Source organism: Oncorhynchus nerka, linkage group LG19, assembly GCF_034236695.1.
Source record: "Oncorhynchus nerka isolate Pitt River linkage group LG19, Oner_Uvic_2.0, whole genome shotgun sequence".
Lineage (NCBI taxonomy): Eukaryota > Metazoa > Chordata > Actinopteri > Salmoniformes > Salmonidae > Oncorhynchus > Oncorhynchus nerka.
This window is the reverse complement of record NC_088414.1, coordinates 16,209,522-16,225,150: the sequence shown is the minus strand read 5'-3', so window position 1 is coordinate 16,225,150 and position 15,629 is coordinate 16,209,522. Positions and strand designations below refer to the sequence as shown.

At 39.8% G+C, this 15,629-nt stretch overlaps 1 protein-coding gene across 1 annotated transcript in view; it reads right to left on the bottom strand.

The window, feature by feature from the left end:
* Positions 1 to 2,834: 2,834 nt before the first annotated feature.
* Positions 2,835 to 15,629, bottom strand: part of LOC115147004 (neuropeptide FF receptor 2-like) — a 45,245-nt gene continuing 32,450 nt past the window's right edge. Inside the window, exons 4-5 of the mRNA XM_029688993.2 lie at positions 12,211 to 12,987; positions 2,835 to 6,412 (exon numbers count right to left, since the gene is read on the bottom strand). Of these exons, the coding sequence (XP_029544853.2) occupies positions 6,395 to 6,412; positions 12,211 to 12,987 (795 nt within the window). The 3' untranslated portion in view covers positions 2,835 to 6,394. The remainder of the gene's footprint in view (positions 6,413 to 12,210; positions 12,988 to 15,629) is intronic.

The window sequence follows — 15,629 nt, the reverse complement described above, 5'->3', positions numbered from 1 at the left end:
TTCAGTCCCAGGGTCCTTAGTTTAGTGATGAGCTTGGAGGGCACTATAGTGTTGAATGCTGAGCTGTAGTCAATGAACAGAATTATCACATAGGTGTTCCTCTTGTCCATGTGGGAGAGGGCAGTGTTGAGTGCAATAGAGATGGCTTAATCTGTGGATCCATTGGGGCGGTATTCGAATTGAAGTGGCTCTAAGGTTTCTGGGATGATGGTGTTGATGTGAATCATGACCAGCCTTTCAAAGCATTTCATGTCGACAGATGTGAGTGCTACAGGGCAATAGTCATTTGGAGATGTTACCTAGGTGTTCTTGGGCACAGGGACTATGTTGGTTTGAAACATTTAGGTATTACAAACTCGATCAGGGAGAGGTTGAAAATGTCAGTGAAAACACTTGCCAGCTGGTTAGTGTATGCTCTGAGTACGCATCCTGGTAATCTGTCTGATTGTTAACCTGTTTCAAGATCTTACTCATATCTGCTACGGAAAATATGATCCTGCAGTCATCTGGAACAGCTGGTGTTCTCATGCATGTTTCAGTGTTGCTTGCCTCGAAGCGAGCATAGAAGGCATTTAGCTCGTCTGGTAGGCTCACGTCACTGGGCAAATCGCAGCTGCGATTCCCTTTGTAATCTGTGATCGTTTGCAAGCTCTGCCACATCCAACAAGCACCAGAGCTGGTGTAGTAGAATTTGATCTTAGTCCTGCATTGACACATTGCCTGTTTGATGACTCGTCAGTGGTCGTAGCGGGATTTCTTTTAAGCATCCGGATTCTTGTCCCGCTCCTTGAAAGCGGCACATCCTATCCTTTAGCTCAGTTTGGATATGTACGTGGGGTCTCTGTGGGGACAGAGACCCCACGTACAATGCACTTATTAATGAAGCCTGTGACTGATTTGGTAAACTCCTCAATGCCATCAGATGAATTCGGGAACATCTTCCAGTCTGTGCTAGCGAAACAATCCTGTAGCTTTGCATCTGCTTCCGTGTTGAGCGCGTCACTGGTACTTCTTATTTGAGTTTTTGCTTGTAAGCAGTAATCAGGAGGATAAAGTTATGGACAGATTTTCCAAATAGAGGGCAAGGGAGAGCTTTGTATTATTTCTGTGTGGAGTAAAGGTGATCTAGAGTTTTGTCTCCTAATTGCACAGGTGACATGCTCGTAGAAAGTAGGCCAAATGGATTTCAGTTTCTCTGCATTAAAATCACCGGCCACTAGGAGCGCTGCCTCTGGATGAGCATTTTCTTGTTTGCTTATGGCCTTATACAGCTCAATGAGTGCGGTCTTAGTGCCAGCATCTGTTTATGGTGGCAAATAGACAGCTACAAAAAATATGGATGAAAACATTCTTGGTTGACAATATGGTCTACAGTTTATCATGAGGTATTCTAACTTGGGCGAGCAGAAACTCGAGGCATTCTTAATATTAGAAATAGCGCACCAGCTGTTGTTAACAAAGAGCTGCCGTTCGATCCTGCCGATGCACAGAAAAAACAGCTAGATGTATTTTATCCATGTCCTTGTTCAGCCACGACTCCAGTAAGCACAGGATATTAGTTCTTCAAGTCCCGTTAGTCCCGATAGTCTTGAACAGAGCTTGTTCTCCAGTGATTGTACGTTCGACCAATAGAACAGAGGGTAGAGGGCACTGGAGTACGATAAGGACGTCTCATAATAATAGCTGGAACTGCAGGAACAGAGCAAATGGAATGGCATCAAACACATGGAAACCATGTGTTTGATGTAACATGGTACCGTTCCACAAATTCCGCTAAAGCCATTACCATGAGCCATCCTCCCAAATGAAGGTTTCACCAACCTCCTGTGGTAGAGGCGGTTTACTTACTCACCGACGTAGTTTCGTCAGGATGCCCGCATGTCGACCTCAATATCTCTTATTTCCAGAGTCTCTGGGATTAGGGCTAGGTCCGGGGTGAGCAGTATGTCCTGCACCGATGACTCGCTGAAATAGAAATCTTAATCAAAAAGGGGATTAGAGATTGCTGTTCTAATGTCCAGAACTTTTTTCGGTCATAGGAAACAATGCCGGAAACATTATGTACAAAACCAAATGAAGATCAAAGCAAAAATAGAAGAATTGGTAAGGAGACCATAAAACGGCAGCTATCCATTGCAGCACCATTCTGCTCTCTATACTTGTTTACTTATACATCAAACTGCTACAGAGAAAAGATATTCTCCTTCTCCTATGAGCCATTCCGGCTTGCACAAGCCAAGGCTCATGCAAGGCTACTTAACCGCACATACCCAAAATGGTAAGGGCTACAACATTTTATACAGTAATGCTAATTCTCTGTGCCCAATAATAATGCCTGTGAAATGTGTTGCCAACAACAAGGACAATCTGGTGAAGTCCGTCTAAATATGGTGGGAACCCTTGTCTAATATAATATAACTTTATTGATCCCCAAGAGGGCATTAAGATGGACTTACTTTTGAAGTACTTCTGCATTTGCTAAATGACTACTAGCCAACACTCTGAAACTCTGTTTGAGCAAACTGACAAGCATGGCTCTCTAAAAACCAATGGGACTCTATACTCCTCTTTCGTAAGTTTAAAGCACATTCCAAATCTCACTGCGGACTTGTTTATACTTCTCACAATCTTTTTCTAGTTTTCATTTTCAGACATAACCTAACATTAGGTGTCTCGATTTTGTCCCTGAACAGAACATTGATATATAAAAAAAAAAAAAATCAAACTCAAGTCTAAATTCATGTTGATTTGCAAGTCCATCAAAGCATACATTCATTCACAAAGTCACTGACTCAACAACTGAGCTTCCATGAAGATTTTTTTAACATGTTTATTTTGAAGCCCCACTGTTGTCCTCCATCAGAAATGACAAGCTCACACAGCATTGACATTGTTTACACAGAAGCCCAGTAACACAACATAACATAGTACAGCCTTTGACATCCTCTTAACTAATTATGTATTAGGTTTACTACGCAGAATAAATATGGTCTTATCTGCCTGTCTGTAACAGTTCAATCTCAGAGGGTGGGTGGACTACTCTTCCACCAATAAGCTGAGGTATGTATTTTTTATGGTGCACATTTCTTGAATGAGACAATCACAACACCACCATATACACACACACACACTCCCAGTAATTTATTGGGTCGGCAATAACTCAATAAATTACTCAGAGTTTATAGACATAGAGTGTCTATAACGACTCCATTTATTATTTTATAGCTTACAGTTTATTCGCCATTACTCAGCACCTCTATACAAAATAATTTTCTCTGGGTGTTCACCAGCTCATGCTTTTTATTTGAATGATAGACAACCTATCATAACATTTCATGACATTTCATGACTTCAACAGACATGATACAGTTCATAATATATTTACACAGCAAACCGTTTCCTGGAGAGCTACCGTCCTGTACGCTTTTGCTCCAACCCTAATTTAGCGCACCTGATTCAAAACATTTGCCGGTTGATAAACTGAATCAGATTAGCTACAACTGGGGTCGGAGCGAAAACCTACAGCAGGGTAACTCTCCAGGAACAGATCCATAATTGCCTGTCAACAGTGTCAGTGGCTGTGGCCGAATAACCATACTAGTGTACTACTGTTCATACTTAAACTGCATACTGTACTCATTGTCGCATCGTCGCGTTTAGTAAAAAAAGTATGCAGTATGCCTCGGCCGCAATGCAGTAGCAGATTCTGACTGGCTGACTAGGTGGGGCGGGGCTATTTAACCATTTTATTTGCAAACAATCACAGTGAGGTTCCTTCAGAAATGATTCATACCCATTGACTTTGTTGTTACTACCTGAATCAAAATTGATTACATTTATTTTTTCTCACCCACCTACACACAATACCCAATACAAAGTGAGAACATGTTTTTAGAAATGTGTGCAAATTTATTGAAAATTAAATACAAAAATATCTAATGTACATAAGTATTCACACCCCTGAGTCAATACATGTTAAAATGACCTTTGGCATCGATTACAGCTGTAAGACTTTCTGGGTAAGTCTATAAGACAGGGATAGGCAACCCTGGTCCTGGAGTGCTGTAGGTACTGTACTTCATGTCTTGGATTTAACCAACCTGGAAGACCAGATGTTTTGAATTTAGGCAATCGCCAAAATGATCAATTAATTAAGTTTCTCAGTGTGCTGCCTCGTTGGCACACCCTTGCTCTAATAGCTTTGCACACCTAGATTATACAAAATGTGCACATTATTCTTTTTGAAATCGTCAAGCTCTTTCATGTCGGTTTTCAAGATTTTCAAGATTGCCATAGACTGTAACTAGACCGCTCAGGAACATTCAACTCCAGTGTATATTTGGCCTTGTGTTTTAGGTTATTGTCCTGCTGAAAGGTCTATTTTGCCTGTGCTTAGCTCTATTCCATTTATTTTTATCCCCCCAAAAAACTCCCTAGTCCTTGCCGATGACAAGCATACCCATAACATGATGCAGCCACCACCATGCTTGAAAATATGAAGAGTGGTACTCAGTGATGTGTTGTGTTGTATTTGCCCCCGACATAATGCTTTGTATTTAGGATAAAAAGCTAATTTCTTTGCAAACCTTTTGCAGTTTAACTTTATTCAGTACCTCATTGCAAAAAGGATGCATGTTTTGGAAATGTTTAGTCCGTACAGGCTTTGTTCTTTTCACTCTGTCATTTAGGTTAGCATTATAGAGTAACTACAATGTTGTTGATCCATACTCAGTTTTCTCCTATCACAGCCATTAAACTCTGTAACTGTTTAAAAGTCACAATTGGCTTCATGGTGAAATCCCTGAGCAGAAACTGGTTAGGGAGGACACCTGTATCTTTGTAGTGACTCAGTGTATTGACACATCATCCAAAGTGTAATTAATAACCTCACCATGCTCAAAGGGAGATCCAATGTCTGCTTTTTTATTTTTACCCATCTACCAATAGGTGCCCTTCTTTGCAAGGCATTGGAAAACCTCCCTGGTCTTTGTGGTTTAATCTGTGTTTGAAATTCACTGCTCAACTGAGGGACCTTACAGATAATTGTATGTGTGGGATACAGAGCTGAGGTAGTCATTAAAAAATCATGTTAACCACTGTTATTGCAACTTATTATGTGACTTGTTAAGGCACATTTTACTTGCCATAACAAAGGGGTTGACTACTTACAGACTACTTACTATATCAGCTTTTCATTTTTTAATTCATTTGTAAACATTTCTAATAACATAATTCCACTTTGACATGATGGGGTATTGTCTATAGGCCACTGACACAAAATCTGAATTTAATCCATTTGAATTCAGGCTGTAACAAAACAAAATGTGGAAAAAGTCAAGGGGTGTGAAAACTTTCTGCAGGCGCTGTAATTGTAACCCGGACATGATGTGATATTGAGATAAAAACAGCTGCATTGGACCTTTAAGTGTGCAGTAGCAGGAGGCATCACCCAGCCCCGCATGATCTATTGGATTGTTCTGATCTGGTGTCAGTCCCAAGGCAATTGAATAGACTCGGCCTCAGCTCTGAGTGACATCCCATTTGACTGGAAGAAAGACTGTCATATTGTAATGACACCCCCGGCCAGCATTAAGAAGCCACCAGCATCCTCTCACCCCCATTTTTGGCTTAGTACTCTATTGTCCATCTGTAAGGCTGAATCCACGCATATCATCTGTGACATTCAATACTTCTTTAGTGTGAGATGTCCTCCTTAAATGTCACCCGTCAGTAGGGTTGCAAAGCTATCAGTAATTTACTAAAGTAACCGGAATCTTCTGTAATTTTGGTAATTAACAGGTAATCTATGATAATTTATACTTGAATAACTTCATATTATTAATTTCCTATATCTCTGTCCATAGTGTACATTCATTTCTAGTGGATAGACCATATGGTTCAAGAGAAAATAACCTAATTAATGAAAAAGGCATTTAATCAACAATGACATTTTTCTATTAGCAAAACATTTACAACATATTACTATTGACATAGTAAAAAAAGATAAAGTATATTTAACACTGAAACCCTCATATTAAACACCAACATTGTTCACTAAGTTGATGGTTTATACAGATTTGTCATTTGATTTAAAAAATAAAATAAAATGACATGTATTTTATGTGATAAGAGAGGGACATCGATAATTACAGATCCCTCTGATAATCTGAAATATCCAAAAAGGCCACTAGATGTCATCTGATAAAATTCCACATAAACCTTTGAGCTACCAAAATTCTGATAATTTACGGCTAAACCTTTAACGTTTCCAGTAATATACCCTCACTTTGCAACCCTACATGTAAGTCATGACCCTAAATAGCCATGTGGAAATGGATGTCTATGTGCACGGCTAAATGAAGGAAGTGCACCTTCCTTTGTGACACTAAGTGTCTCATAGGTCATATAAAATCTGCGGAAGGAAGAGAAAGTTGAAGAACAAGATGTCCTAGACATGGTTTTCAATACAGAACAGCTACGGAATTGAAAGATGATATCTTTGGTTTGCAAGCAAATGGAAAGCAATCATTGAGACCTCTTAATTAAAGAAAAAAACACATGGATGATTTTATGTGAAGTTAATGTGATAACATGAGAGCACGTGAGAATGTGATCTTATGTGAAATAAACATGATAACATGGGGACGCAAAATTTCAGCATGTACTAACATGAAACTACACGTGACATCATGTGAGCACGTTTAAAAAAAAATTGAATACACTTGCAAACATTTCTAAAAACCCGTTTTTGCTTTGTCATTATGGGGTAGAGTGTAGATTGATGAGAAAAAAAGATTTAATTAATTTTAGAATAAGGCTTTAACGTAACAAAATGTGGAAAAAGTTAATAGTTTCCGAATGCACTGTACTAAAGATTGGCTAAACATATATTTCACTTGCCCTAATGTATATACAACAACTTGAAGATGTTATGTCTATAAAATCAAATCAAACTTGATTTGTCACATGGGCCGAATAAAATAAGTGTACACCTTACCATGAAATGCTTAAAAAGCCCTTAACCAACAGTGCAGTTGCAGTATGCTGCTGTATTCTAATTTCAATTTGTGTAAAAAATCTGGTACGTTGACCACACTTGGGATTCAGCCTTAACTGGGATTTGAACTTATAACCTATGTTACTAGCAACCTGCAATGTCCTGCTACACCACCAGGTCTACGAGCATAAAAAAAGATATGGCCACAGACTTATTGGTAAGAAAACATTTCTGGACTTTGCTAAAAGCTGCCCCGAATCAAGTAAATAATTATAAAATTATCACCACCAACATACCATCCACTTGAAAGTCCTCAAGGATACATGACATAGACTATACATGAATGCTTTGAGGATTTAAACTTGCAACCTCTTGGTTGAGTGCATTGATGTTTCTGCAGTGCCACCAGGTTCATACTTATTCCTTGCCTTGGAACCTGCATTAACGCCCCAAAAAATAAGGGCATGGTTATGGTACAGTGGAAGCGTTGTATCAGTGTTTGCGTTTAATGGTCATGCCAATGCAAGGTGATTACCACCTTTGACAATGTCTGTTCTGTAAACGTTGTAAGAGCATATTATCTGTGGGGGTTTTTCACATGTGAAATCATGTATTTTTGGAACTCTTCACATTTTCTGTTTTACATGTGAAAACATGTTTCTGGAAAAATTCACGTGACATTTCACATGTGAAATCATGTGCAAGTGAAATTTCAAATATGAAATCATATGCAAATGTGTTTTTGGAACACTTCACATGAGATCACGTTTCCACATGTGCTTACATGTTGTCACATCTTCTCACGTGTAGTTTCATGTTATCACTATGCTTTACATGTTGTCACATTGGTTGCATTCCCTTGCTCAGACATTGTATGCATCAACCAATGATTTCGTGCCACTTCATCGACAGTGCCATTGGGTACCAGATTGCTATAGCATATGATGTGGTTATCTGATAAAATACCTATCCCGGCATTGAAGATCTGGCATGCATCAGACACGCCTGGGCAGAGGAACGCACCCATTAACTGCACATAAGATTACATGGGATCACTGAAACACGTTATTACGTGAAATTCATGTGGTTTTTCCGTAAGGTTGAGGACCACGTTGGGATGTTTGTAAGATGTTCTCATGATGTTTGTTATCAATCGCCAGGACTTCACATGATGGCCCCAGATGGTCTCAAATCATCCCAAACCATTGTAAGTAAAGTACTGAAATGTATGGTGGTATGATGGTTTTAAAGTAAGTTGTATGCGGTTCAGCTAAAATATCACCCCACCTGGGATTTGATCTCACATCCGCTAAATTTTAGCTGCACCACAAAGTCTGTTTCAGTCCCTTACACCTTAATTACCTATACATCTCTGCACTATTTTAGTTATCAGTTAATTAATATGACAATTCTCTTATCATTGATTTTATTTACTTATTTTTGCAATTTCAGGGTTTTCTGTATAGTTGTCTAATGTTGATGGGGCATATTATTCAGTTTCAATGTTATTCCTGGATTACTATGATAAATATAATAGTTTTTCTTGAGTGTATTTTTAACAAAACTGAGATTTACTTTGAAAGCTAAAGTGTGTGAATACAGGAGACACCAGTTATTGACACAGATGTGGTGGCGTAGCAGAAATATTGGAGTAGAGTTAAGAAAATATTGACTAAATACACTAAAGTAAAAGAATGTAATAAAAATTAAAATGACATAACAATAACGGGGCTATATACAGGGGGTACAGGTACCAAATCAATGTGCGGGGGTACAGGTTAGTCAAGGTCATTTGTAAGGTAACTATGCATTGATAATAAACAGTGAGTAGCAGCAGTGTAAAAACACTGTTTAAAGTCCGGGTGGCCATTTTATTAATTGTTCAGCAGTCTTATGGCTTGGGGGTAGAAGCTGTTAAGGAGCCTTTTGGTCCTAGACTTGGCATTCCGTAGCAGAGAGAACAGTCTGTGACTTATGTGACTGGAGTCTTTGACAATTTTTGGGGCCTTCCTCTGACACCACTTAGTATATAGGTCCTGGATGTCAGGAAGCTTGGCCCAAATAAGGTACTGGGTCATACACACTACCCTCTGTAGCGCCGTACGGTCAGATGCAGAGCAGTTGCCATACCAGGCGGTGATGCAACCGGTCAGGATGCTCTCGATGGTGCAGCTGTATAACTTTTTAATGATCTGGGGACCCATGCCAAATATTCTCCTGAGGGGGAAAAGGTCTCTTCACAACTGTCTTGGTGTGATTGGACCGTGACAGTTCGTTGGTGATGTGGACACCAAGGAACTTGATGGGGGTCTGTTCGGCCCACCTTTTCCTATTGTCCACGATCAACTCCTTACACTTGCTCACATTGAGGGAGAGGTCGTTGTCCTGGCACCACACTGCCAGGTCTCTGACCTCCTCCCTATAGGCTGTCTCATCGTTGTTGGTGATCAGGCCTACCACTGTTGTGTCGTCAGCAAACTTAAAGATGGTGCTTGGCCATGCAGTCAGGGAGGACAGCAAGTACAGTAGGGGACTAAGCACGGGCCCCTGTGGGACCTCAGTGTCAAGGATCAGCGTGAGTTAAAATCCCAGGTGAGGACATGTTGAATAATAATTACTGTATAAATAAACATCGTGATGTTCCACACGTTAAATCATGTCTTTTTTCTGTAAGATAAGACTATCAAAGTGCAGTATAATTCAAGATGATGCTGAAATCAAAATGTATTCTATTGTTAATGTTGTAGTTTCCAATCAGACTTCTCCCCATATACAGATTGGCATATAATATAACATACACAATTCTTTATTATCTATCAGGGTTTGGAACCTAAGTTATTTTCCAATCGTTTAGTTCTGAGCAGAACCAACATTTTTTTTCTACCTTTCCACTGTCCCGATCAGCATAATAAAGTTCTGAACCGGTTTGAACCAGAATAAAGTACCGTTTTTTATCGTCCCTTTATGTTCCTTTTTTAACTTGTGACATTTAACCCCCATCCCACCCCCCCACCTCATACCTTGAGGGCCCCCATCTTGACAGTGGAGAGTATTTATTTTGTGGAGTGAATATCCTGCAATTTTACACATTTTCCATGGGGTGTAGTGAAAAAGTTGCCGTTTTAAAGCAAGTTTGCTGCAATTCTATACATTTTGCCATGGGGTGGAGAGAAGATTTAGAAATGTTATAAGTAATATACTGCAATTCTACTCATTTTGCAATCGGGTGGTGATACATTTTTGCAATTTTAAAGCACATTTTCTGACATTCTACACATTTTGCCATGACGTATGCCATGTTAAAGTAACTGTAACTGTCTCACTTTTAAAAGTTAACATATTCTGTTAACTCATACCCAGGAAATGTTGATGACTCGTCCTATATTTGTGGCCAAAGCATAAATTGGAGAAAAACCCCAACTCAAAACTTTTTACAATGCTTGCTATATGATGTCTTACTCCTGATTAGGATGAGCTGGCCAATCAGTGGTCTACTCGCATGAATATTATTAATGACACCATTCTGATGTTGAGGTATGCTACACCATTCCAACACAAGCAGCTTTTTAACATACTTCATTAAAATATTTTGGGAAGTAAAACTATTTCACTCATATTGTAAGTAATTATAGGTCATATTCACTGAAATATGATATCTGAGTGACTAATAACATCAATGACTAAGTTTAGATGGCTGGTTAGACTAACTTACCAAGTTCACGGGGCACTAAGTGTTCACTTATGTGGCTTATGCCTAAGGCTGGCCCTGATTAACGGACAGACAAGTGTAGGGCGCAAGATGCGACTCAAATTTTTGCGGGTGTGAGAGAGCGAGAGAGACAGGTGGACATGGAGGGCGTTTTAAGAGTTAATATGGAGGAACTGTGAACATCCGAGACTTGGCTCAACAACGAGGCTAGCTCAACGCCCTGGACCAGAGCTAGCTGACAAGTATGTGTGTGCAGCAACACCAGAATTTAAAACACATCTAACCTTAAAGTTCATATTAAATCCAATGTGTAACTTGATAACTAGAGTATCATTAACTACCCTAGAAAACTAGCTGGCAGGCAGACAGACAATGTGAGGAGACGTTTCTGGTTGACAGAGTGAGTGCTTTGCATAGGTGCTTTGATGTCATTTTTTTGTGGGACTGAAGAAAAAATGTTTGGAATGTAAAATAACGTTAATAACCAGTTCCCAATGATTTTAAATAATGGTTATGTTTCAGAACACTATAGATCACTTTCGTAACCGGTTCCATTTCTGTTCTTCAAAAAATGACATTATTTTTCAGTTTTCATCTCTGTTCCCTGAACCGAGTCCAACCCCTGATAACTATGCATTAGTCATTTATTTTGCAGAAGGCAAATTAATTATTGTAAATGTAAAAATCAGGAAAGCAAGAAAATAATTCCCTAGTAATCATCTTCCCTGTTTTCCACAATCAGTGTCTCTCAATGGTCTCAAAATATTTACTTTCAACTTCCATAAGTATTTTCAACTTTCAGAATCAAAAATATACCTGATTTCAACGTCTGGAAAATACATATTTTCTACTTTCCTTCAGAATAGAAAATGAGCCTGATTTTAAAGTCCAGAAAATAAGTTTTCAATGTCAAGAAAATACGTATTTCCAACACCTGAAACATACGTATTTTTAACACAAGGAAAATACGTATTTTCACCTTTCATTCAGAACCTAAAATTAACATAACTTCAACTTCTGAAAAAAAACGTATTTTAGATGTGTTTCCAATGTAATTTTGTTACTGGGATAGTACATGCTTATGCTATACCAAGATGTGAATGGGTGACTAATCACATAATAAACCAACACAACAAGATATTGTGCTGTGGGGAAAGAATCGTATTTAAAAATATTCCTAAAGAGTCAAGTTTACCCTCAAGGGCCTCTCTCTATGTGGTTGGTTTGACTCTCTGATATAATACCTTCACAGCGTCTGCGTCCCAAATGGGCCCTGGTAAAAAGTAGTGCAATATGGTGCGATTTGGAACACCCACCGCCTGTGTCCTCTCTGTGCCCTTAATGTATATTGCACAATATAGGTACATTACATGTATGTGTATTACAGTTCATGCAACAGTACAAATGTTTAACTGTAATTTTTAAATATGGGATACAATCTCCAGGTTATCTGAATACATGTCCCAATGGCACATACAGTATGACATGTTTAAATCTGGGATACCTTCTCCAGGTCCTCCATGATCAGATCATGCTCCTTCATGTTGCTCCCCGACGACTTCTCGCCTGACGTCCGCCCGACAACTTCCTCCCGGCCCAGCCCCTTCCCGTTCACCAAAGCCAATCCTGAACCTGCCGAGCCGGGCCTGGTGGCCAGATGCAGGTTCTCAGGTAACACTGCGTTGCCTTGGATACGACGCGAGTAGATCATCTGGCGCTCCATGTAGGCGACGCACAGCTGGAACTTAAACGCGGCCTCGAACCCCCGGCGGAAGTTCTCATTGAAGAAGCCGTAGATGATGGGGTTGACGGAGGAGTTGAAGAAGGCCAGCCAGTGGGCCAACGGGTACACGTAGATGTTGATGACACGGTGCTGGCTCGCTGTCAGGCTGGCGTAGTCACTCAGCATCATCAACGTCCAGAGCGGCAGCCACGACAGGATGAAAAGCAATGCCACCATCAGCAGCATCTTGATCACCCTCTTCTTCTTCTTCGACACTGTCTGACGGTGGTTGTCCAGGCCGGGCTTCGTCCCACTGCTGCTGCCACTACTGATTCCACGGCCTGAGGCGGGTACAGCCATCTTGAAGAGTGTGAATCCGATGCGGACGTACATGATGACAATGAGTGACAGTGGGGCTAGGTAGATGTTAGCAAAGAGGACGGTGGTGTAGATCTTCCTCATTTCCTGATTGGGCCAGTTCTCACGGCACCAGTAGATTGGGCGTGTGTTGTTGTAGCCGTCCCCCAGTAGAATCAGGACACGCTGCTCCTTGGTCACCTTGGATAAGATTAGATTTTTTTAAACTAGATTAATTTCATTTAAATTGACTTTAATGTCCTCAATGAGGCAATTTGGCCAGTCATTTTGCAGCATACAAAACACTATAATACATACAAAGTGACAGACAGTCACACAATAAATAAATTGCTCTGATGCCTACTCAAGCACCTTAAAGACCATGTTGCAAGTTACATTTGGTTTAAATTTGCCAATAAAATATAATAGATGGCAATACTCTCAAAAAAGGTAAAACAATTCCCCACGGGCTGCTAGAGAAAAAAATATGCGCTAGTAAGCAACGCCCCTCAAGTGCATGACAGAGCCTGTAATTTTGCCTGTGACGTTACACCAGGTGAAGGCTCTGGATCTGACTGGGGCAACTCAACTGGGGAACATTTCTGTAGAGGACAGACAGCTTGGGGGGGGGACTTTAAGCAATTTTAGAATAAGGCTGCAATGTAACAAAATGTGGAAAAAGTCAAGGGCTCAGAATACTTTCCGAATGCAGTGGATTGAAGTGGATTTGAAGTGGATTGAACTGATTGAAGTGGATTTAACAAGTGACATCAGTAAGGGATCATAGCTTTCACCTGGATTCAGCTGGTCAGTCTGTCATGGATTGAGCAGGTATTTTTTATGTTTTGTATATTCAGGGTATATATTGGGATGCAAACTCTATATCTGACATTGTACAGGTGTCTTTTTTTAAGGCCATAACCATGTGTATGCTTTCATTTCAAATTAGATTTGTTTAAGACTACCAATAAACACTGTGTGACCCTGATTTAGCCCACTGCAGCAAAAGGTTAATTGCACCCCGGATAGCACGGACCTAGAATTCATTGGGTCAAACTAACAACTAAAATGAACCAGTCACTCAGAAAAACGAATCATGACTCTCAAGTCAGTAAAAAGAGTTGAATCAAACTGCACATCTCAACTTCAGTGGTATCGGAAGCAAGGGCTTTACCTGGGAGTACGACAACAGTCTCTGTCACAGCCATTCTGTCAAAACGTATTGTATGTAACCACTCAAATTCATGCGAACTGATATGGACGCAAGCACTAACATATTTTCACAGTGCGGACCAACCAAATTGGGTCTTGTTTGGGGTCAGAGCTCATTAGAATAATAGCCAGTGTGTAGAATAATACCAATAGATGCAATGGATGATATTGCATATTTCTACCTTTGTGTACCTATTTAGGATACATCACCATGAAGAGAATGACATTAATATCCATAATTATGCATTTCAATGTAGTACAGATCAGGGACCCATAATGTAATTCCGTTAACGTAATTCTGTTACCGGGTATAAATCCACTTCAATTACTGTAATTCAATAACTAAAAAAGTTTTTTTTCTAACTCAAGGTTGTCATGTCATAGCTGACACCCCATTCTTCCTGCCGATGTATTTGCATCTTAATTCAGAGCAGATATTTAACAGAGTTTTTGGAGAAAGTGGACACAAAAAAACAGCATGAGCCTATGTCTGTTTATTGTGAAGAAAATTTGCCAGGGCACAAGCACATGAATGCACTCAAGACTCCTTTCTATGCGCACTAAAATAACAATCTGAATTTTCCTGTGGAAGCCTAACACAGCAAGATCGTATTTTATAATTTAGCTAGTCATGTTGGCAATTGAACAAGCATTCAAATCATGCCACCTTACCCAGATTGCGATTTAAAATGTGTGATGGGGTGGATGCAGGGTTGTGTTCCAAATGAAACATCTACCAGTGTGCTTGCTCTTGTTTCTCAACGGCACCGCTAGAAGAGCTCAAAAAATGACCTTATAGTTGAAGACTTCTTTGAGTCATAAAAGTGCATTGATTTCAATGCTTAGGAACTGTGCACATTTTGGAGAGATGTGTGGCCACTTGGAGACACCAGTTAGTCATCAAGCTTTTATTATTAGAATCAGCTGTGTAGTACTAGGGCAAAAATACGAGTTTGGAAAATGCTGGACTAACTGGTGTCTCCAAGTGACCACACATCTCTCCAAAATGTGCACAGCTCCATCCTGTGAAATGCCTTCTCAGCATCCAGTGAAACCAGCAGGACAGGGGTCTTTGGTGCGTTTACTTGAGCTATAATATCAAAAAGACAGTGAATGTTATCAGAAGAGTACCTATCTCTAATAAATCCAGTTTGGTCCACTTTTATTATTTTGGGAAGATTAGTCTTTTGGCGAGCAATTTGGTAATTATTTTGTAGTCGAAATCCAACAAGCTTATGGACCAGAAGGATGAGCAGGATAGAGGGTCCTTGTCTTTTTTGAGCACATAGAGTCTGGGAGTGCTCCGCTTTTTTAAAAAAATCATTCAGCATTGGCATGAAAATAGGGCTAAGCTGGGGCAAAAAAGCTTTGTAGAACTCTGGGAAACAATTGCCTCTAGGACCTCCTCAAGGGGGAATTGAGATCTTTTTGGTCGGTCTCTGATAGTTTTGGTAGCGAGATTCCCTCTAAGAAGGAATGGAGTTCTGCATACGTATGTTTTCTCTCAGAAGTATATAATTTGCAGTAAACATCATGAAAAGTTTCATTTATCTTATTTGGATCATATGTAACCTCATCATCTGCTGTTCGGATGGCCATGACTGATCTTTTTTTAATTGGTATGCAAGAAA